This window comes from Lytechinus variegatus, chromosome 9 (genome assembly GCF_018143015.1).
Source record: "Lytechinus variegatus isolate NC3 chromosome 9, Lvar_3.0, whole genome shotgun sequence".
NCBI lineage: Eukaryota > Metazoa > Echinodermata > Echinoidea > Temnopleuroida > Toxopneustidae > Lytechinus > Lytechinus variegatus.
The window spans coordinates 14,701,468-14,726,354 of record NC_054748.1 but is presented as its reverse complement, the minus strand read 5'-3'; the positions used below and the strand labels follow the sequence as shown (position 1 = coordinate 14,726,354).

General features: G+C 37.2%; 1 protein-coding gene across 9 annotated transcripts in view; it reads right to left on the bottom strand.

The window, feature by feature from the left end:
* LOC121421054 (troponin I-like) overlaps nucleotides 1–24,887 on the bottom strand; it is a 75,647-nt gene that overhangs the window by 20,290 nt on the left and 30,470 nt on the right. For 8 of the 9 annotated variants that reach the window (XM_041615663.1, XM_041615656.1, XM_041615658.1 and 5 more), the window contains 4 exons: nucleotides 22,383–22,509; nucleotides 10,467–10,541; nucleotides 6,217–6,333; nucleotides 5,679–5,783 (listed from right to left, as the gene is read on the bottom strand). In XM_041615663.1, coding sequence (XP_041471597.1) covers nucleotides 5,679–5,783; nucleotides 6,217–6,333; nucleotides 10,467–10,541; nucleotides 22,383–22,509 — 424 coding nt within the window. The remainder of the gene's footprint in view (nucleotides 1–5,678; nucleotides 5,784–6,216; nucleotides 6,334–10,466; nucleotides 10,542–22,382; nucleotides 22,510–24,887) is intronic. The other variant, XM_041615662.1, reaches the window with a different exon arrangement.

The window sequence follows — 24,887 nt, the reverse complement described above, 5'->3', positions numbered from 1 at the left end:
TTAACCTTTCACCTACTGAAAGTTTTGGTTAAAAATACTTAGTCGGATGAAATATCTGACACGTCCACAAATAAAAACCAACAGCAAAAGTGCAGATGAAAGAAATGCTTGATCAAAGAAGATTTGGATGTGACATTCCTGTCGAAATTCAAAGGATCGAGTCGTATTCAATCTGTTAACTACTGAAATTATTCGATAAAAGAGACTGTTGGATGAAATATCTGAGAAGACCTTTTACAAAACCAACAGCAAAGAACAAATGAAAGGAGCACTTGACTTAAAGGAAACCAAAACCCAAGAAGAGAAGCAATCTTATTGGAAAGAGTAAAATGAGAGGAACAATTTAAAACAAGTTTCATCAAAATCAGTTGTGGAATAAGTAAGTTATTGACGTTTAAAAAGTCTTGTTATATCTTTCTATGGGGATCTTCAAATTGGCAAACATGCTCGCAATGGCTAATTTTGTGGACAACTCTCCATTTGTTTTATTCACTATTTTTCAGATTTTCCTTATCTTTAAAATTGCATATTGCCTCATTCTGAGCATAAAATATGTCGTGGGAAAAAATAATTCACACCACATTCGTCAAGGTCAGGGGGGGGATAAGAAATATGCAAAATAAAGAGGAAAATCTAAAAATTTGTGTGCGAAAAGAATGGAAGGTTGTCCTCAACATCAGCCATTTTGAAGCATGTTTGCCGATTTGAGGATCCCAATAGAAAGTACAAGACTTTTTAAACGTCCACACCTTGCCTGTTCAAAACCGATTTTGATGAAACTTGTTTTAAATTGTTCCTCTTGTTTTACTCTGTCCAATAAGATTGCTTCTCTTTTCGGTTTTGGTTCCCTGTAAGAAGATGGAGATGAGGCATTCATGATGTCCCTGTTGAAATTCTTGGATAATGGTTGGATGAAAAATACTTTGCCAGATGAAACTTCTGAGATCTTTCAAGGAACCCACAGCAAAACTGAAGGTGAAAGGGGTACTTGACTCAAGAAAATGGAAATGTGGTATTCACGAATGACTGGTTAGACAAAGCTTAAAAATTGATTGTAGAACAAACACTAATGATTAACTGCATCCAGTACAATGTATGATCAATTGCAATGATTAATTGTAAGATCAGTTGCTAGACCTGTGTTAAAGGTTTATATTAATCCAACGCCATCGAAGGCGATGCCTTTGAATGTCCTACTGAATGTTTGGTGCCCCTTTTCTTATTTTCCATGTTTGCTGGAATAGATGCATAGAAATAGGGCATAACAAAGTGGCCCATGGCCTTAAAATATCAACATGTTTTACGCCTTATTTGTTACATTCAAATAATGTTTGCATTTTCAAGGTGTGTTTGGAACATATTGTTTGGAGTCTAATTACAACATAATGAATTGAACTGAGTTGAGGCTGCATTTCCCACTCATCAATATTAATTAGATATCTTTGAATCTTAGGTAAACTAGTTTACCTGCACAGTACACTTTCCTGACTTTCTTTGGTAAACCAGACATCTTCAATGAGACACCTTTTCATTAGATTTTCTTTTGCCTTCAAGTGTGATCAATATTTTTTTGTATTAAAATTGAGGAACATATACAATGTATATGATCACATAATTGTAAAAAGTTCTAATTTTGACACTTGGGAGTCTGTACCTTATAAAAAAGACATTTGAATAGATATTGATTTATTGTTCAGTGATATAACAAGTAATAATCAGAACGTTCTACAGCTCTGATTAATTGCATCAATCCAACTGGAGCACTTGGATGAAGGGAACGGCAAAACCTGATGAAAGAAATGGAGTGAAGAGAAAATAAATGAATGAATATCAAATGGAGCATCAAGTGGATGGTCTGAGATGGGGTGTGGCCCACACAGTTTACCTCCTCCTCTTCCCTTTCTGCTTCTCTTCTCCTCCTACGTTCTTCTCTCTCTTCTTCTCGTTGCCTCTCCTCTTCCTCTTCTAGCCTCTGACGTTCCTTGGGTAAAAAGTTTACGGATGTTGAAGGATGTTAGTCAATGGAAATGTTCTTCATATTTTCGACAAACCATCCGTGTAAAAATGAATATACTTTTCATAAATCACACAGAACTTTGTCTAAGGCATCTCTGAACACAGTGAATGCTAGTCATATCCAATTGTAGACGTACAGATAATTTATTCATCATTCAAGATGAAGATCTAGGACAACATATATGAATATTCATCAATCAATATTCATTATGAATATTCACCACCATTTAATACACATATTAATATGCATGATCTAATCGACGGGTAATCCTCTCATTTCATCATCACTGAATACTAACTTGAATAACTATGATCTTCTATTACATATTGGTATTCCACACATTTGATCATTAAAATATACAATTGAAAATTAATCACAATATTCAATATGGATATGAACATTAAAATTCAATCTCCAGCATGCAAAGATATACGTGTAAATGTCTGTTAAAGGAGAATGAAACCATTGGAGAAAGATAGCGTGTGCAAAAACAGAAAAATCAACGAAAGTTTGAGAACAATCAGACAAATAATGAGAAAGTCATGAGCATTTGAATAAAGCGATCCCTAATGCTATGGAGATCCTCAAATTGGCAATGCGATAAAGATGTATGATGTCACTTGTGAACAACTCTCCCCATTATTTTAGTATACATTTCAATTAAACTGCATCTTTTATCACAACTATCAGTAGATCATGTGTTCTCTCTACAGGCGGGCATGTAATATAGATTAAAAAAATACATCATGGATAAAGAGTTTGTGTCACCAATAGAAAAAGCAAAAAGAGACATTTTGAGGGTATTTTGTAGTCCATCAATGGGAAAGTTGTTCACATGTGACATCACACATCCTTGTCGCATAACTGGGAGGATCTCCATAGTATAGTGATTGCAATATTCAAATGCTAACTTTCTCATTATTTGTCCAATTTCTCTCAAACTTTCTTTGTTATTATTCTATTATTTTTTTTTTCGACACAAGCCTATTGTTTCAAAGGATTCATTCCCCCTTTAAGGATGTCATAATGGAAGGAATGGGGTACATTCTCTTCAAGGATCAAACTTGTCTACTCTTATACACTGTAAGATGATTACCATGGGGGAAATGAAAGTCGGAAATGATCTGGAGGGGTTGGGTTCACAAATATCAAAGTATGACTAAAATTGTACTTAAAAATATCCATTTGCACTTGTGTGGGGTTTATACCACATCACCACATTGTTCACATCATGCTCTAGGAAGACCTTCTACCCATAATCAAAGAGAAAAATGCATACAATACCACACCCATATTTATATGACTTTCGTTCAGACTAAAATCTTTGTGAAAATGACCCCAAGAATTTTGTGAGGCAGAAGGAGATTCCGTCAAATCTGGTAAGAGGTGACCTTCCGGGTGAATAAATAGAACTATTACACATCAGTGAGGTCAATAGTAGGACCTATGAATAGAACTATCCACAATAATATATCCTGTCGAGATGGGTGTATAAAAATCAGTGCGCCTCTCTCAACAAGTTTATAGCATGGATGCATCCATAAACAACATTTTGTTAACCCAACCATTCAGATTCAGAATGTAAATTTGGAAAGGTTAACAAACAAATAGGGAGGTTGTGTAGTTTGATTCGGCTGTTTCGAAGGTACTAAGCAAAGCAGAAATCACAGAAAAAAGCTTCTGTTGGAAAATGCTTCAAATCAATACCCTAATACACATTAAATATGATGACAAAGTAATCACCCCTCAACACCAAACACCTACCCCCCCCTGACATGACACTGAAATTTATAAACAGGCATATACTTGTGCTAAATTGGAAAGAGGGAAGGAGTGAAAGAAGGATTATCAAACAGACTTAGGTGATGGAAGGGTCACTCCTTCTTTACCTCCTCCTCTCTTTTTCGTTCTTCCTCTCCATCACCATCTTCTTCTGGCTCTTCTTTCTCCTCCTCTGGCTAAGGAAATAGGTTTAACTTGAGATTGTTAGGAATGTCGGGACAAAAGTCCTAAAACATTTAAAAAAACTTTTTATCACAAACATAGCACTAGTTTATTCCACACAAAAAACTTTCAATATACTGTACACATAAAGACAAGTTGTGGGAAATCAGGCACACAAGATGGGATAAAGAAACAATATCATCCACAATATACTATACACTTTTCAATAAAAAAAAAACGACAATATTTTGAACCAGATTTCAAGAGCTCCAACCAACTCAAAGGTGTTAAGACAGAGCAAAGGATCAATAAATCAACTGATACAACACTGTACATCCATAGAGTTCTGGGCACTATTACTGATTCAGTTACACTATAAATCCACTCAGGCTTTGCAAGTATATAATTTTAAATAATAAGGGACCAAGGAGAGATCCCTGAGGTACACCGTTTTCAAGGGGAAACATCTTATAGGGTTGTTGGTTAATTGGTTAATCCATCTTATACTGAGTTAGGAGTTCATTAGTTTATTAATTGAACAGTGAGGTAAAATGCTACCATATGGAAAAGCATTTCCACAAATTATGAATAGAGGGTTATTGAAGTAATACAACAATATATTTAGATAAATATATACTCTAATGATATAATACTGTAATGACATAAATTTTGTCAATCATAAAAAATCACTGAGTCACCTTCAATTAAATCTATAGAAGTTATTGTGTAAAAAAAGTCACATAACGAGAATATAAATGAGGGAGTTTTTCAGATGATGGAGTTTTTCAGATGATGCAATTTCACTGATGATAAAATAATAACGTAGTAAAAGCAAGTCAAAAACAGTTATAGCAAGGATGGATGGGGAGCTAGAGTATACAGTGGGGGGAGATATTGGAGTATCCCTTGAGCATCAAACACTTTGATTTCTTTGGTACAGCAGGACTGATCTTTAAGGCAAAGCAAGGATGTCATTATTTGCAGATAATGTGAAACTTGGATTGAAAGTGATTGTTCAAGAGTCTGAAAGTCTCACAGAATTAGAAAAAAACATTTTATTTTGCTTTTTTTAAAACGGTGAGAGCTTGCAGATACATACAAGTACTTACCAATGCTACTCTCATCTTCAAGAATGTCCAATGGCGCCAAAACGTACTGGCCCCAAGAATAGTAATGATCACACCCTCCCCAGAAGTCAAATACAACTTGATTTTTAACCACTGATGTGTGTATGCGGGATATACACTTGTTTAAATGCAACTCTTTTTGGAACAGGCCTCTGATCAAAGAGTTGGGTGGGGATCAAGCCACTGCTTTAATACGCACACTGGTTAACCCTATCGTCAGCATTGTCTGGCCAGGGTCTTAATGGTTCCACTGAACATGCTCGTTATCTTGCATGACACAGAATCCCCTCCCCATCTCCAATCCAACTGCCCACACTCCTTCAGTGGTTAAAAAATCATCTTGCATCACTGTCCGTTTCCAGCTGGCTTTTTCGGATTTTGTTCTCTGTTTAAGCGACCAGAATGGGAGCCTACTGTGTACACACTTATTTCCAAGGTGGCTTAACTTTTGCAAACCTCTGCTTCAATACAAGGCCATTTGGTCAAATTGAAACATCACAAAAGTTGTGAAATTTACACCTTGTTGATTTCCCAAAATAGTAAACAACCCTTAAGATGTCTGTAAGCGAAATATATGGCGGATACAGTACCTCTTGTCTTCTCTCCTCTTCTTCCCTGGCTGCAGCTGCTGCTGCCTCCTCCTGCCTTTGACGTTCTTCTTCCTCCTCTCTCTCACGGCGTCTTCGTTCTCTCTCCTTTAAAATTAATCATGAACATCAGAGCACTAATGTAGGTCATTCTATATCTTCCCATCTGCAAATTTTTGTTGTGCTTGTTATCGAGATCCCAAAGGGGGAGTGAACAGTGTGTTATAAATACATAGTCTTAAAATATACTTTTTTCTGATATATCTACTAATACTACAGAGAATTCTATATGTATAGAGGAATGTTTTGAGAGGAAAAACAATTGTTTTGCTACTTGGTAACATAATTATTGCAGTATAAATGTATTGACTAGTTGAAATTAGAATGTTATCATTCGAGTGGGTATATATTACTAGACTACACTAGCATTATGGGTCAGGAAACTGGCCAGGTATGAGTAGTTGAGGACTTGAGATGGCACTAATGGTTCATAGCTGCTTTAAAGAGTGCCTAGGGTTAAGACCAATCACTAACAACTTACCTCTTGTCTCTGTCTTTCCTCTTCTTCTTCTCTCTGTCTCCTCTCCTCCTCCTCTCTCTGATTCTGTGTATCATCCTCCTCCTGCTGTTGACTCGATGTGTCTTCTACCGTTTCACTCTAAAACATCAAACAAATAAGTAATGTTGTAAGTTAGAGCAATTACGGGATCGGAGTTCGGTTCGGAAGTTTTGCTCCTAAAATCGGAATCGGTTCGGATATCGGATCGGAAGATATTCAAAAACAAAAAAATACATTAAAATTTGTATGTGGCCGGCGCGTGGACAAATGCGGCACGCTACACTGATGGTAGAATTTGTTTTGATCTCCGACAAAAGCGGAGGAAGAAGATGATGAGTTGTTTTGATCTCCGACATAATCGGAGGAAGGAAAATAAGATAATGACGTTCCAGCGCGCGACACTACCGCCGATCAACGATAGGCCTCTTCTCTACAACATCGTGGTGATGGCGGAGTCCGTCGTGAACTTTTAGAGGCCGCATTACTTACCGAAAAAGACGCATTATTATCCAGAGTGGTTTACCATGATATTCACCTTCTCTACAACATCGTAGTGATGGCGGAGGTAATCGTAAACTCTTAAAGGTCGCATGACCTCCCGAAAAAGACGCATTATTATCCAGAGTTGTTGACCATGATATTCACCTTCTCTACAACATCGTAGTGATGGCGGAGGTAATCGTAATCTCATAAAGCTCGCATGACCTCCCTAAAAAGACGCATTATTATCCAGAGTGGTTTACCGTGATATTCACCTTCTCTACAACATCGTAGTGATGGCGGAGGTAATCGTAAACTCTTAAAGGTCGCATGACCTCCCGAAAAAGACGCATTATTATCCAGAGTTGTTGACCATGATATTCACCTTCTCTCCAACATCGTAGTGATGGCGGAGGTAATCGTAATCTCATAAAGCTCGCATGACCTCCCGAAAAAGACGCATTATTATCCAGAGTGGTTTACCGTGATATTCACCTTCTCTACAACATCATAAACTCTTAAAGGTCGCATGACCTCCCGAAAAAGACGCATTATTATCCAGAGTGGTTTACCATGATATTCACCTTCTCTACAACATCGTAGTGATGGCGGAGGTAATCGTAAACTCTTAAAGGTCGCATGACCTCCCGAAAAAGACGCATTATTATCCAGAGTGGTTTACCATGATATTCACCTTCTCTACAACATCGTAGTGATGGCGGAGGTAATCGTAAACTCTTAAAGGTCGCATGACCTCCCGAAAAAGACGCATTATCCAGAGTTGTTGACCATGATATTCACCTTCTCTCCAACATCGTAGTGATGGCGGAGGTAATCGTAATCTCATAAAGCTCGCATGACCTCCCTAAAAAGACGCATTATTATCAAGAGTTGTTTACCGTGATATTCACCTTCTCTACAACATCGTAGTGATAGCGGAGGTAATGTAAACTCTTAAAGGTCGCATGACCTCCCGAAAAAGACGCATTATTATCAAGAGTTGTTTACCGTGATATTCACCTTCTCTACAACATCGTAGTGATGGCGGAGGTAATCGTGAACTCTTAAAGGTCACATGACCTCCCGAAAAAGACGCATTATTATCCAGAGTTGTTTACCATGATATTCACCTTCTCTACAACACTGGAGTGATAGCGGAGGTAATGGTAAACTCTTAAAGGTCGCATGACCTCCCGAAAAAGACGCATTATTATCAAGAGTTGTTTACCGTGATATTCACCTTCTCTACAACATCGTAGTGATGGCGGAGGTAATCGTGAACTCTTAAAGGTCACATGACCTCCCGAAAAAGACGCATTATTATCCAGAGTTGTTTACCATGATATTCACCTTCTCTACAACATCGTAGTGATGGCGGAGGTAATCGTAAACTCTTAAAGGTCGCATGACCTCCCGAAAAAGACGCATTATTATCCAGTTGTTTACCGTGATATTCACCTTCTCTACAACATCGTAGTGATGGCGGAGGTAATCGTAAACTCTTAAAGGTCACATGACCTCCCGAAAAAGACGCATTATTATCAAGAGTTGTTTACCGTGATATTCACCTTCTCTACAACATCGTAGTGATGGCGGAGGTAATCGTGAACTCTTAAAGGTCACATGACCTCCCGAAAAAGACGCATTATTATCCAGAGTTGTTTACCATGATATTCACCTTCTCTACAACATCGTAGTGATAGCGGAGGTAATCGTAAACTCTTAGAGGACGTATAGTCAGATAGTCGTAAATATTACCGCGCATGTCAGCGTGTTCAACTAAATCTTATTTGCCTCCGCTTAAGATCAAAACATATCGTCTTTTCGTTGTTTTTCTTCCTCCATTTTTGTCGGAGATCAAAACAAATTATCACCAATTATCATCATCATCGTTTTGTTCTTCCCCGATTATGTCGGAGATCAAAACAAATCATAATCTTCTTCTCCACCTGCCTTTCCGCTAATATCGGAGATAAAAACAAATCATAATTTTCTTCCCCTTTATCTTCTTTTCCTTCCACCGCTTTTGTCTGAGATCAAAACAAATCACCAGCGCATTTTGACGGCAAACATGTCGCCACATGTTTTTTTTTGTCTTGTTATGTTTTGGTTTTTCCGATCCGATTTTTTCCCCACTGGTCAAAAATCGGAGTTCGGAAAAATGTAGAAAAAAGGGGAAAATCGGATCGGATCGGGAATTGGAATAAAAATCGGTTACAGCATTACAAATAAGTATGATGGTGGCCCCAAGTCTGCGCAGCGCACCTAACAATTTGAGTTAAGATTTAACATGAATTTCTTCTTATTTCACAATTTTTTTTGGTTAATAGTGTTCCTTATATCATTAAGAGTAAGTGTACCAAATTTTTCATTAAAAAATGAAAGAAAATATAAGATTTTCTTGTAAAAACTTTCGGGCAGTCATTTTCAGATTGAAAAAAAAAATGGTACCGGTACCCCATGTCTGCGCACTCATTCACTTTGCACACGATTCGGGGATTTTGATGAGAAAGGCTGCATTTTGAGGCCGTCACATTAAGTGCCCAGAATTCATTATTTTTCCACCATTTTGATTCGGATTTTTTTATGAATACCTGTTTATGTATTGCATGTGTAAAGTTTGTGCTCGTTGCGTATCTTCTTTTACTAGAATCGCGCAGATACGCGGGTGCGCAGACTTGGGAGACCGCGCAGACATGGGGGAACTGACCATAATATGTTTTACACAATGGTGATGTGGATCCCTATCAAATGATTAGCAGAAATATATCATGTGACCAGTCATTTCCACTCTATCACTCTAAAACATTAAACAAATAGGGAATAGTATGTTTTATGCAATGGTGATTTTGATCCTAATCGACTGATTGTTTGAAACCTATCACATGACCAGTCATTTATTTTAAAGCTTCCTGACCAAAAGAAAAATGCTTATAACTGGAACTTATGACTAATTCTATTGTTTTAAGGATGGCTTAATTTCATAATTTTTTTTAAGTATGTATTAATTTCATTAAAAAAATTGCTAATGACTGGTATTCATGATTAGTTCTATTTTTTTTTGTGTTTTTGAGAGATAAGGATGGTTTAATTTCATTATTTTTTTTTATTTATATGTATTAATTTCATTTGAAAAATTGATAATGACTGGTATTTATGACTAGTTCTAGTGTTTGACATGTTTTTGAGATGAGGATGGTTGATCAAGTAACAATGATCCACATCACTATCTTATATTACACATTATTTTGCTTGAAAGGTAAGATTACACACTGGTTACCACCAACAAAAAAACAATATGGACTTGCAAGCGAAAAAGGTTAACTCTAACAAAAGATGATCCCTTTTCTAAATGATACATCTATCATCCCCAATTCCTTGAATGCTATACAAAGTTTTACTTTTATTACTTTGAAAACATCAGTGTTACAACTCTTTCATGCAGAAACAGAAATCAACGAATAAAATTTAAGTGTCAAAACTCAAAAGAGTAGTTTAAGAATGGAGATAAAAATATAGGAATTAAACAGATATAATTACAAATTAAGAAATTATACTTATTATGGAAATATCAGAAAATGAACACATTTGAACATGCGCATGTACGAAAGACGATATTAGTCTACAGATGATACGTGAATCATCGCACATAAAGACTTGATTAGTATTGTATTGATCTATTTGCCTGATATTGAATTATAATGATTTGAAAATTGAGATTCGACTTTGGGTCTGCTTGTTAATACAAATACCTCAATCTTTTTTGGCGTCAACGATTCATTGTTGTTCTCCTCCCGTTGTCGACGGCGACGGGATATGTATGATGACTACAAACACACATGCAGGGAAAGAAAATCACATGAGAAAAAGAAAATAAAAACAACGGCACATCAATGGTGAAGACACAAATCATTCCATGAAATATGTTAAAAATGGTGAAAACCATGCGTTAGTTTAACCATTCGTGAGGAATTAATCCCTGAAAATCAATTCAGAATGTCATGTTACTTCACAGTACAACAAAAAATACCCCCCAAAAAAACTGAAACAAAAAATATTTTGTAGATCAAATTTATCATAAACACAGGACTGGGACTGAACATAAATAACAAAAGAGTTACAAATACTTGAATTGTAAACCTATATGTTTGTACAGTTTGAATTCAGGCCCACCAAAAAAAAACCCCACAGAACACGTATAAAAATCGCTTTAAATCTTACACACCCCTGTAAATGGAATGTACCAAGTGAAACGAGAATTTGCAGAGTACTAACTCATTGATCACAATTTTTTAAATCTTGTAAAACTTCATTCAACCATTGTTTGATTGATAAGTAAGGAAGAGTGTAATGACACGAACATGATCAACGCTGATCAAATGTAGTTAAAGGTAGTGTTGGTTGACCAGGTAAAGACTTGTAACCACAAACATCCTGGGTGACATATACAACCAATATCAAGTATATGGTATTATATGAAAACGTTTACACCAAATTTCCATGTACACTTCCTATAAACAATGTCTTGACTTTTTTTGCTATTTTTATAATAAATATTCTAGATCAGTGTTATTAGGATATAACCTTGAACCTAACAATTATTAATTAATGTTTCAAAACAATTACTTGGGCATTACACAATTAAACTTAAACATACCCTAACTTCATATCGGACCAAACTAGATCTTTTCATAGGAGAAATCATTTCTATTGTAAACTTAGACGTTTTTCATGACATCTTTCCCTTTCACAGGAATGCCCCTTTGGAAATATTTTTGCACTTACTTGTTCATGTACAAGAAAGCAACCACTTTCGATCAAAATGGTTGCAGTAATTATACTATAGTGTGACAGAGAGGAATGTAAACCAAATGTTTGGTAGATTAAATATAACCAATTGAAGCAGTGTTGGTTTTTTTTTTACTTATGTGACACTCCCACACTCAACGCATTCCACTCGTAAGTATGTTATCCCACTGATCTGCTCAAAAAGACAAGTGGATATCACATTAGCTAAAAACCCCTGAAACTGTCAGATTGTTCCACCACAATAAGCGGTGCTGCACCAGCCCGAGTTTGCTCAATCTCGAGATTTTAGCCCGATCGGTCCTCTTCGCGATTAATCTCGAGATTCAAGAAGCCCTGTCTCCATCATCGCAGGAAGAGCGATTCCTGCTCGAGCGAGGCATCGATGCATTGTGGTCTGACACCGTGAAAAAATAATTCTTAGGGTGTCTGCACCCCTGCGAATTAACGGGATAACTCCTACAATATCTCGCTATTTTGAAAATAACCCTAAGTTGACTTAGGATTACAATCTCTAGATTAATCCTGTGAACTAGAGAGATGATTGCATCTCCACTACAAATAATCTCAAGATTGTTCAGATTGGGATAATTTGCCAGATCAGAAATAGCGCGCTGATTTGAAAACTCGGGCTGGCGCAGACGGCCCTATCATGACCAAGTCCTGATAGGATCTGTGGGCTTACATAACAGTCATAAAACAAATCACATTATTTGGCAAATGAGCATATCAAAATCAAGGCAGTAATAATAATTTCTTAATGGAATAAGTCCCAAATCAGAGCATATAAATTTGAATTGCATATGGTGATGACACAAGACTTGACTTGGCTAGGTGGATATAGGCTGGGGTGAGCATTAGATAAGTACTACATACAGTGTACTCATAAATAGTCCAGCATGTAAATGTTTTACTGGTCATTTGCTAGGTGGATATAGACTGGAGTTGAGCATTTAATAGTAAAGTACTATGTACTCATGAATAGTAGTCCAGCATGTAAATGTTTTACTGGTCATTGGCTAGGTGGATATAGACTGGGGGAGCATGTGATAGTAAAGTACTATATGTCTATTCCATCTGCCCATGTCACTGTGTATTATCATTGCTAGCCATGGCCATGCAAACATAAAGTTTGGTTTCCTGCACTCTGCCTTATCTCTCGGGTAGATATGAACGTATTACATGTATCTGTCCCATGTATTTTAGTGTTGTAAATCCCTACCCCCCCCCCCACTTAAACTTAATTGTTGGGCCTACATACATGAATGAGTATGTCCTCAAACACATATGGTGTCCAAAATATATGTTTATATTTTAGTATGTCACCAATTTACATGAAAATTGAATGCACTGACGAGTTTAGGATATTAGCCTTCTTTTAAGTTTTCTAATAAATACTTGTGGGGCATACATGCAAACACTTTGTAAGAAAAGCACCCAAAGGGATAAACATTTCGAAGGGAGGGCAATGAATGACCAAAAATAAAATGTCAAACCTTCACAAAGAATCATTGGGAAAAAAGTATGTAACAGTCACTGCACTTTTGCAAGAAAATTTGTGGGAAATTATATAATACTCTAAAAATTCATATGGTCTATTGTTTACCAAAGCTGTGAACAAGACCATCTTTTTGAATGTTGAGAGATCAACTATCAATATCAAATCTTAATAGAAAATGAATGGCTGAAAATATATTCAACAGTGATTACACTCGAGATTGGAATTGTAGATACTCCATTAGCATTCATAAATCATTCAACATTCAACAAAGCTTTAAAAGACAAGTATTGATGCAAAAGCTAAAAGGAGAATGAAATTTTTGAGGAACACCCGTTAGGATCATGGGGGGGATGCAATGAGGTTTGATGATATATTCCCCTCATAGTTGAAACCACCTGTACTATTTTTTTTTTTTGGGGGGGGGGTGGGCTAGGATGATGGCATTTTGGGGTATTTATATCACAACATAAAGAGGAGCTGCTCGTCTGTGTAAAAATACAAAAATAACCAAAAAACTGGAATTTAAGGATTGATAATCTATTATTATTTTACAGGCCTTCACAAATAATTTTCTATATTTTATTATTAAAATAATAATCGTCTGGGGGAACTTCACCTTCAAGGAATTAAAACTGATTAATCTCAATCCAAGATATAGTTCCGTATGCCTATTGGTGGATAAATGAGGTACCGGTACCATAAATTAAGCCTGGCATTTTTTTACTGTTTTTAGCAAAGGACTGAATTTCAGATAACCCCCAAAGAAAACAAGACTGTATCTCTATATGGACAGCCATCTTCCTTTTTAACTACCTTCAGTGGTGGATAACAGGGATAGGCACAATTCTCCCTCTCTCCCTTGAGCCTAAAAGATATTTCTATGGAAAAGTTGGCATATGCAAGTGAAGACCCTTCCCTCCCCCTTTATATCGGTTAATCAAACGTTTCTGAACTTAAAATGCCCCCCCCCCCCGAAATCCCGACTCCACCCTGAGCACATGTACTCTCAGCCATAGTCCGGAGAGAAAGAATATAAACAAATGCTGAGGATAGCAGAGAGCACGAGAAACCACAAATAGATACGCACTGTCCAAGACTGAATGACAGACATAGCTGACATTCTTCAAGTACAAGGGCTGAGGAAACTGATGGATAGTGATAGCAAGCCCCACATCTTGGACAAATTATAGCTTGAGTTTTGATAGCAAAGGAAAAAAAATTGACACGTGTGTGTTCACACTCTGAATTCGGGGAACTTCAAGTCCAGGGGTCCGTTTCATGAAACTTATTAAAATAACAAATTTGTAATAACAGTTAAAGGTATTGTTTAACTTTGTGAGCAGCCGATTTAAAAAATTCTCAAACCAAGATGAAACTGTGTACAAGTGCATGTATTAGAACTAATAAACCCTGAAAACAACCATTATTGAGGATGAAAAGCTAAAACTACAAGGCAAACCCCGATTTTGTAAATAGGCGTCTTATAAACACCTAAATAGTACACAAAAGTGTATGGGATGAAATTAAGATGGTGTTTCCGGTCACTTTATATTTCAATTTTTGAAGCACTAAATAATTATTTTCGAACACAATTTTTTCTGGGCTTCATTTTTGTAACACATATCACAGACACAGGTGACAAGTGTGACCTTCTAGCTCATATTTTTTAAAAGTCAAACCAATGTTAACCAATCACTTTAAAAGCTGATGAAATCATTTGATTTGATTGGCTGATAGTAAACCTGTTATAGAATTATTTATGAAAGAGAACCTAGGTTTAATCATGTCTTGAAGCTAATATATTCCATTCATTATCAGGAGCTCTTGTACAATACAATACACACTCAGTTTTGGATTAATCATGTGCTTCATATAACTTATATTACTATTATTATCTTAAAAATACATGTACATATATGTGCAAGTACACAAAATTTGCTAAATTGTGTTTTAGGTAGGCCTTTGTAAAATCTTCTCCGATTTAGTTTTAATGACAAAGAAACAAGAAAAAGATTTTTTACACACGTGTGTTCATACTGTTAATGATTGAAGCCCTGAATCATTTTGTTCATGAACGAATTAGTAAAACATTGAAGGGTCAGACTTGATCAGGGACACGTACCTTCCAAATATTACGCCAAAACTACTCGTCTTGCAATTTGAAACTGCATTGCCAATAATCTAAAGAAATTTTCAGTTACATATTGTGAAAAAGTCCCCATAAATGAATTAAAAAATAATCAAAAGTTCAGGAATTAAAAAAAAAGGTCATTGCAATGTTAGCCTATGTGGTTAAATCTCAATCCCTGCAGTACATTGCATCCCTGAGGAAAATACTCAAGGCTTGCGATTGCCAACATAATATGCTCTCATCAATGGGCCAGCCATTCCTCGACATGTCAGATGTATTTGTCTGACCCGAGGTACACCGATCATGTATCATTTAGTTATATGTCAAGCAGGCGCGACTCCGGGGAGAGGAGAGCTTGGCAGGGGCATGTAACCCCCCCCTCCTCCATTTTCTAGCTTAACATGTATACTGAGGATCCTTAAAACAAAAAGTGACCCACCATTTCCTGGTGGGAGTTCCTCTCTACCCCTCTCCCAATGGGGCAGGATACATTTTGAGGATTTTAAAAGAAACATGTTTTGCCCCACCCCACCCTCATCCTATCCCCTTATGATAGGTCTACCCTGTATTTGCCTCTATATCATGAACAGTCTCTCTTCAACAAACAGGAAGCTATATGTAGTATAATGTAAACAGGGGTGTGAATTATGATCGCAAAGTAAAGAGCCAAAAGATGAAGAGCAGTAATGGAATCGCAAGTCCTCCAACACTTTCATCACAGAAAGCTCAAGCAAGCTGAAATTGAGCTGAAAATAATAAATACAAAATAGCTTATAATTGGCTAAAATGCTCAAAACGCCTCAAGCGCTGTTGAAAAAACATCCCAGGTTTTATTATAACATTAAATGGTGAATATCAAACAGAACACCAATGGTCATCAAGCTCCACTTGGTGTTGAGCAAAGGCTGAAGCAACAACTTCCCGAATTAGCTTGCTCTGCGACCAGGCAGCAGGTTTTGAGCCTATTTTGCAAAACCACTGGTTTTTGGGGCATTGCTCGGTTGCCGCTCGAGATTAAGTGCAAAGTTTAAATTCTGGCGATGCCTGCTCACTTTTCACTCGCAACCCTAAACATGCCTGGTACCCTGGTGGTCCCTGACATGATTGAGCAGTCACTGCCCAATGATTTAGGTCAGAAATTGAACCCGTTGGATAAAAGGCTGTCGAGTGGTCATCGGCCACTGGCCGTGCATACACTAGCCGATGATCTTGCGGTGAATTCAAGATCGGCCGGGCGATTACTTAAAAATGGGCTAGTGGCCTGTGGGAGACTGCCCGGGAATCGATGGGTCTTCAGCCGATCAGTTCTTTAGTAATTATTTCATGTATCTCTACCAAATTCATTCTAGAACTGTGGCAGATCCACCTCAATTGGATACTGCATCATTTCAGGGCAGTATTTTTATACCTGTTCAATATTCGGCCATTCAAAAATATTAACCAATATATATTTAATGTGTGTTTAAAAGATTTCATAAGCCTCTATTGGTAAGACAATGCTCTGCTGATGGCTAAAAATACTGCCGGCAGTAAGAGAGTTAACGTCCAATGTTTAAAGGTCATCGGTTTTAACCATCAATTTACTGTGAGCTAGCACATCAGCAGTTGACTGACAAATGTTTCAGTCTTGAGTGCTTTCGACGAGGTGTGAAATGTTTGAGATGTGGCGAACCGTTACATGGATTATCAACTCCTCTGCATCAGTTGTAGGAAATCAAACTTCCAGATGTTCAATGACTATTTCATAGATTATTTCAAATATTCATTCAGTAATTTCTTAATATTGCAGAGCTAAAGCTATTTCTAGAAATATAATCCTAGTTCATTCATTGCATGAAAGGTTGTCACTCATAATCATATCAACAGAAATTTATTTATGATTATGAGACTTAAATGTTCTCTGTGGAGAATGTGCACTCTGTAACTCTGTCTGTATAGTTTCACAAATAGTTGTGATTTATCCAGTCAGTTATAACTATGGAAAGCAAGCCATGTAATTATTCTGCCAGACAAGTTGGCCTAGTGGTAGAGTGGCCAACTTGTGAATGGGGAGGTCATGAGTTCGATGCCCCACCAAGTTATTCCTACTTGTCAGATACTCAATGTATCATATATAATGTAGAGGGGAAATACTGGGAGAAGCTACCAAGAGCTGAGTTGGCTACCCTGGGTAAATCAGAATTATTTAGAATTTTCATTATTATCATTGCACAAAATAGTTTCTAGTGTTTATGCATGGTTAACAAAAGTTACATCACGGATGTAATTTTAGTATAAGTATGAAACGGTCCCCTTCGCCCAGTAACATGAAGCTTAATTATTGATAGTGGGCCAATTTTCATGATTGATCATACACAATAATCAACAAGATGATTATGAAACTCAGGCGTACATTGTTTACTTCTAGGCAAAAGTTACATTGATGTACTATTACAAGAGTTACATCATGCATGTAACTTTAGTAACAGTAGGCCTATGGAAGAGTCCCCTTGGCCCTGTAATATGAAGCTTAATTATTGACAGTGGGTTGATTTTTATGATTGATCATACCCAATAATCAACAGAAACAGATCATAAAAATCAGGCCTACAATCGATCGCTTAGTTTCATACAAGTGGAATGCCTCTGGCCGTCTCACCTGCATCACGCGATTCAACATAGCAGCAGTGCCGATTTTGAAAACTACTGTAACTTGTACAAGATGTTCAGTGATACTTGGTTACTCTTATTTCCACGTTTTATGAACTAGACCAACATACTTTCAGAGTTATGATGGTAATTTAACAAATGCCCCCAATTCGGCCAAAGTTTATTGACCCTAGATGACCTTTGACCTTGATAATGTGACCTGAAACTTGCACAGAATATTCAGTGATACTTGATTACTCTTATGTCCAAGCTTCAAAAGTCAGATCAATAAACTTGCAAAGTTATGATGGTAATTCAACAGATCCCCCCATTATGGCCAAAGTTCATTGACCTTTGACCTTGGTCATGTGACCTAAAATGCGCACAGGATGTTCAGTGATACTTGATTACTCTTATGTCCAAGTTTTATGAACTAGACCAACATACTTTTAAAGTTTTGATTGTAATTCAATAGATACCCCCAAATCGGCCAAAGTTCATTGACCCCAAATGACCTTTGACCTTGGTCATGTGACATGAGACTCATGCAGGATGTTTGGTGATACTTGAATAACCTTATGAACAAGTTTAATGAACTCGGTCCATATATTTCCTAAGTTATGATGACATTTCCAAAACTTAACCTCAGGTTAAGATTTTGATGTTGATTCCCCAAACATGGTCTAAGTTCATTGACCCTTAATGACCTTTGACCTTGGTCATGTGACATGATGTGACATGACTGATAGGATGTTCAGTAATACTTGATAAACCTTATGGCCAAGTTTCATGAACTAGGTCCATATACTTTCTAAGTTTCATTTCAAAAACTTAACCTCAGGTTAAGATTTGACGTTGACGCTGCCGCCGTCGGAAAAGCGGCGGCTATAGTCTCACTCTGCTATGCAGGTGAGACAAAAACAGGGCCCTGATCACTGTAAGGTACAGTAGTGTATGAAGTTCACAGAGCCGTCATACAAAGAGTTATGATTGATATGATCAATCAATTGTCACTCTATGGAAATCCATCAGTGTCATAATTTTTTCTACGAAAAATGTACACAATGTCCTTTGTATGCAGAAACGCAGTGAATTTTCAATAAAACAATGAATGCATGAATATACATCAAAGCTAGAAAATATTTTGAACAAACATGCATATTATGTTAACGTTGCTGGCCGTCCATAGTTGCAATTGATCGGATCGATTGTAACTCTTTGTAAAACGCGGCCCAGGCCTGTGTATGCTATCTCCAACACGTCGCTGATTGAAAGATCGTATATGTGTAGCGCAGCAATTAATTCACCCAGCGCTAGTGGGCTAACTTGGATGCAGCGTGTCTAATTATCTCTGCCCCTTGCTGTAACTATCGCTCATTAATCTTCCCGATTCTCTATCCCTGCACATCCCTGCGGAACCTATTCCAGTGAACTTTCAATGTCTCACTCAAATGGAAGAGCAGCTGTCCTGGGGAGATCTAGGGGTTAACTGGTGTCCAGCTTCCTATCACCATACCTAAATTACATTACAACTGACCATGTTGATGGAGTCAATCAGGGACTAAGTCAACATTGCAACTAACATGGGGGGGGGGGGGTATATGGCAGCGGGTCTTCTCACATTGTAATCAATATGTACTTTCTAATCTATGAAAAATATAGCAAATCAATGTACTAAAATAACAATTAAAAACAAATTGCTGCAAAATTCTGTGACATACTAACAATTACATTGATTGTAACTTGATGATAATTTTTTTTATTTCATCCCTATCAGAATGTAACTTCATAAGTTAAGAGGAAGGAATGAATTGAGGGTTACAGGAATTTTTTTTTCCAGGCAACTCCAGGACTGCAGAGGGGGAGTCCTTTGTAATGTCATCATTCTAAGGTATTTGTTGTTTGAAATGCCAAATAAATAACAATAAACTCATGTGAGCTTATAGGGGCACTAAAATTGTACAATCTCACTTCCATAAGTTTCCAACTCCCAGTCCCCTCAACACAATTTTCCCCTTCATTTTGCTGGGGAATGCTGCGATATAATTTCTGTTAGTGATGTACAGTGCTATAGCTGTCATAGTGGTTGGCCCAACTAGCACGGATGACTTCTGAGTGACCACCACTCATCAGTAAAAATGCTGCTTCCAAGGAACACTACTTTCAAATAGTATATACATGTAAATACAACTCCTTGCAGAGATGAATTGTACAATGGAAGAGTACAAGCATACATACAAATTCTTATTCATTGGGTGGAAGCCAGAAATATGAATTTTCAATATCAAACTTCCCCGCCAAGTCTTAACATTCCAAGAATTGTACTTGCGCAGATTTTCAATTTTATTAATGTTTTTGGGTACAGCCTAACTGGATATTAGACAAAACAACAACTTGGCTCAGTGGTGATTGACTAAATACCATGGTTACTACATGAATGGGTTGTATATTATACCAAGTGGGGTGAGACCAATCAGAAAGTAAACAAAATAGGGGTAGACCATCTGGACCAAAGATTCTGCAAGTGGAAGACTCGATACTCAATAGCTCGCCTGAAATGAAACTCTTGGGAAGTGCACCCAACAGTGTTGGGTAGGTCCACATTCGCCTATTGCCATTTTGGTTGTGAACAAAACATACAAGGGAAATGGTAGAGAGGTGGAAGAGGAGGCGATTTGGACTTTTAAAGATTGTCTTTTTCTTCAAAATCTCTTAATCAAATTAGAGATGTATATAGCCGAGAAGTTTCTGGGAAAGGAGAGGTGGAATGACCACCATGTGCTGTCCTTGTGCCCTTTCCCCAAGCCCCCTCTCGCATTTTCCCTTTACGGTTTACACAGAACCATGTGCCGATGTGCAACAATTTGCTTACTCAATGCTATTGGATGTCCTTCCCCATGAACGAAATTGAGCATTTCAAAATATCACCAAAGTGTTGTCTTTTCCTTGTAGTGTCTATGTCTGGGCTTGTTCCTGATGCAATACATTCTATAAAACCAACTTAGATTTAAACGGAAAATGGACAAAATGGGGGTAGACCAAGTGGCAATTTACCATATGGAAACAAATCCTGATGCAATTGCTATCTAGTCTGTATAACCAACCTAGATCAAAGATCATGTTCAATTGCTGTGATGAAAGTCAGCGATTGGTATCTAAGCGATGAGGTTACTAATGAACAACAGATGAGAGACAGGAACAATACTTTGCTTCAAGGGAGTGTTTCACAAGGAGTTTTGTCAACTAAATCACTGAACGAATGTTATAAGCTACTGAAAGAGCTTACATCCGATTGACTGTGAGCAAATTAGGTGAAAATCACTGAAATTTTTTTTTTGTAATGCTCCCCAGGAATTTCATTTCCCTTATGTGCATAAAATATACTCATTTGAAGTTGATGTCTTATGCATTTGACTCCTTGTTCCCATTGCATAAAAGTTACTATTATAGTAACTTTGCCATCCAATGGTATCTTTCATAAAATACTTGATTTTGATTGACTGTTGGGTCATGTTACCGTGGTAGTTAGTTATCATCGATGGCAGAGTTACCATAATATTAACTTTTATGCAACGGGGCCCAGATCTGATAATTACTGTCCCAAGAGTAATAAAAACCAAGCTGGAAATACTACACATTCAGCTATGAATACCAAAACTGAACCATTTTTGTTTATGTTTTTCTGTTTTAAGTTATATTTTTTGAATGTCTTTTGTAATTTTTTTTTTATTAAAGGATATCTTTCATATTTTGTTTCTTCCTAAACACCTTCCAATGATTGGCAGAGACCCTTTGGAGAGAGTAAGATGGGTTCCAGCCTATGAAATGACCATTGGGGAACTAGATTGCTCTACAAGAATTATTGCCACAACAGGCTTTGTAAACAAAGTATCTGGTATATTAAAAAATATTTGTGCCTTGCCATTTATTACTAAAAAAAAAAGTAGTTTCAAGAGAGTTGGGAACAAAATTTAGAAAAGAAGTTTGCTCTGCAAGATTCCAAATTGACTATGGCAAGACAATACCCATGTCTCTTACACGTCTTTACTTCAAGACCAATGCATGTGCCTAAATGTAGTATAATGAGCACTGGGTGAAATCTGAGGAAGCAGTTCAATCAGCAATACTTACAACCAAACAACAGTCCTGCCCCTCAACCGTACTCTGATTCTTTTACACCCACACCCACTTCAAACTTTGTTAAAACAATATCCCTTGATCACATGCACAGAAATACACATATGGCACAAAATAGATACATTCCACTAACCAGGATATTAATTGTTAAGCCCAGCGCACACTACACAATCCGATACGATGCAGTTTGAACAAATCACATTTTGTGTGAACTGTGAAAGTTCCAAGAAGCGAAATTGAAGTTCAATAATGCTAGGAATACTTAAATTGGAATTCTGTTTTGCTACAAGATTTGTGGTTGGAGTAAAGTCCAAATCAGCTTCAAGTCACAGCCAATGAAGACTCTGATTCTCTGAATATTGCAAGAATCATCTAGTGTGGGCCGGGCTTTATCTCCGGGATTATTCAAACTCAGGATTATTCAAACTCGGGAAGTTTAAGGGTTAAAACAATTCGCTAGCTTACCTCTTCTGCTGCATCGGCTGCTTCTCTCTCTGCTCGCTCCCTGGCCCTCTTTTCTCTCCTCTCTCGCCGCGCTCTCTCTTCGTCTGTTTCTTCTGTTGGCCCATTAGTCTCCGCCTCCTCTGCCGCTCTACAAGAAGTTAAAGAAAAGCAGATTAAATCTGATCCTACTAAAACTCTACATGAATATACCTCTACATAAATATGATGACTATTTAATTCTGTAATTTTTATATAATTCTTACACAGTGAGCATTCAAAATAGTAAGAATGGGTCTTATTAAACAGAATAAAAACCAGTTGGAAATAATGAAAACAAACTTCACATCATACCTTAGGGCTCCACACTAACACTTTTTACTAATGGTCTAGCCTGTTCTTGTTGGACCAGTGTAGGCACCCTGCTTTTCATTTTTTACTGGTCTGAACCTAAAACTTACTGGTCTCCCCAAATAAAGAAATACACGAAAAAGACTTTATTCCTCCCCCAAAAAACGACAACATACAAACAGTGCACACATAAGATAATTCACAAGAGCCATTTCTAAGATGTAACTTCTGAAGGTTTCCATGGCGAAGAAGAATAATATGTAGGTTTTACAGTACACCATGTATCTATCTTGGGCAAGTGTTGGTCCTGAAAAGGACCACCCAAACTCAACGTTTCGACAACTGTGTTCTCGTCGTCTTCAGGAGAATGAGCAAAGTTTGCAACATTCTCCTGAAGACGACAAGAACACACTTATTGAAACATCGAGTTTGGGTAGTCCTTTTCAGGACCAACACTTGTCCAAGAAAGATACATGATGTACCGTAAAACCTACACCATTTCACCATGGTGTACCGTGAAACCTTCTACACCATTTTACCATGGTGTACCGTGAAACCTTCTACACCATTTTACCATGGTGTACCGTGAAACCTTCTACACCATTTTACCATGGTGTACCGTGAAACCTTCTACACCATTTTACCATGGTGTACCGTGAAACCTTCTACACCATTTTACCATGGTGTACCGTGAAACCTTCTACACCATTTTACCATGGTGTACCGTGAAACCTTCTACACCATTTTACCATGGTGTACCGTGAAACCTTCTACACCATTTTAAAATGCCAGAGCCATTTTTATAATATGCAAAAAAGAGAAATTATCATTTATCAGTTTGATATATTTTTAAAGGTCATGTCTGCTTTCATTTGTCTATCATATGCAGGCATGACAATTCTCAAGCATTATTCGTGAGACTCCAACATTCGAGACTCTTGCTCAATCCCCTCAAATCTCTGTCATTCACGTATCACAACCTATCTTTGAACTCGGCAACTCTGAAAGTAAAACTAGCCTAACAGTAGACTGTTCTGTGCAATCAAAACCCATAAAAAATGCCAAAGTAATATGCAAATCAGAGAGATGATGATGTCACACACTCAATATTTATTTAATACTTCTTCATTTCACACTATAGAATACAGTTATGGCAATTCAACTCGTTCAGAGAAGAATAAAGAGTTCTTTCCCACTGTAAGAAAGGAAAATTTAAAATATTTAAAATTTCATGTCATAAATGGAAAAGAAAATGTGAGTGGATGACATCATCACTTCCTTGGTTCACATGCCGACCCAGACAGGTCTGCATATATAAATCTTATGTGAAATGAAGCAAGACATTTTCTAAACAAAAGTTTCAAAACATTTTACTGGGGTGGACTTGACCTTTAAGGGCTAATCCTACAATATAACATCCTAACATTCATACTGTAATGATAGCCATCTCCCGGTTTATGCACCCACAGACTACCGCCACATGAGCCAGTGAGTTCATGCACACACAGTAGCACAGGCTGCCACACTCAGCCAGTACATCTCCCTATGTATACTACACTTCCCAATTAGAATTCCAATAGCCATATAAGGTTTGCCCATCAATACTCTACAGACTTTATTCTAGACCTGCTGTATGAAGCAATGAGTGATAGGGATTGTCGCTTGTTCCATGATCAGTGATGGACCAGATCTGCACTTTGGCAACATATCAATGTACTTGAGATTGAGAAGCTTTTAATAACTTTTTAACCAAAAGGTTTCAAACGCAGGGGCAGTGGAACCACAGGGACTAACTTGAAGCTGCGTGGGCTTCAGCCCTGCCCCCACTTTTTTTCCGATAACGTATACAAAAACACACAACTTACAATCTTTTATGATTTCTTGTGGATAACAATTTTTAGAAGAACTAATGGTCGCAACTTTTAGAGGAAGTGAACTCGGCTCTTCACCAAAACAAGACACCATTGAAAAGGTGGTTTACACAATTAACTTTTTGCATGCTGAATAAATTTTTGGGGATAATAATGACAATTGTTTTCCATGTTATTTTCTATAATTCAAGAGATTCTTATTGCACCATTGATACTTATTATCATTATATAGATGTTATCCAAGAACTGTTGCCTTTTATGAGCCTATAAAATTTGAAGGTAGGGAAGAAAACTGATTATTACGATT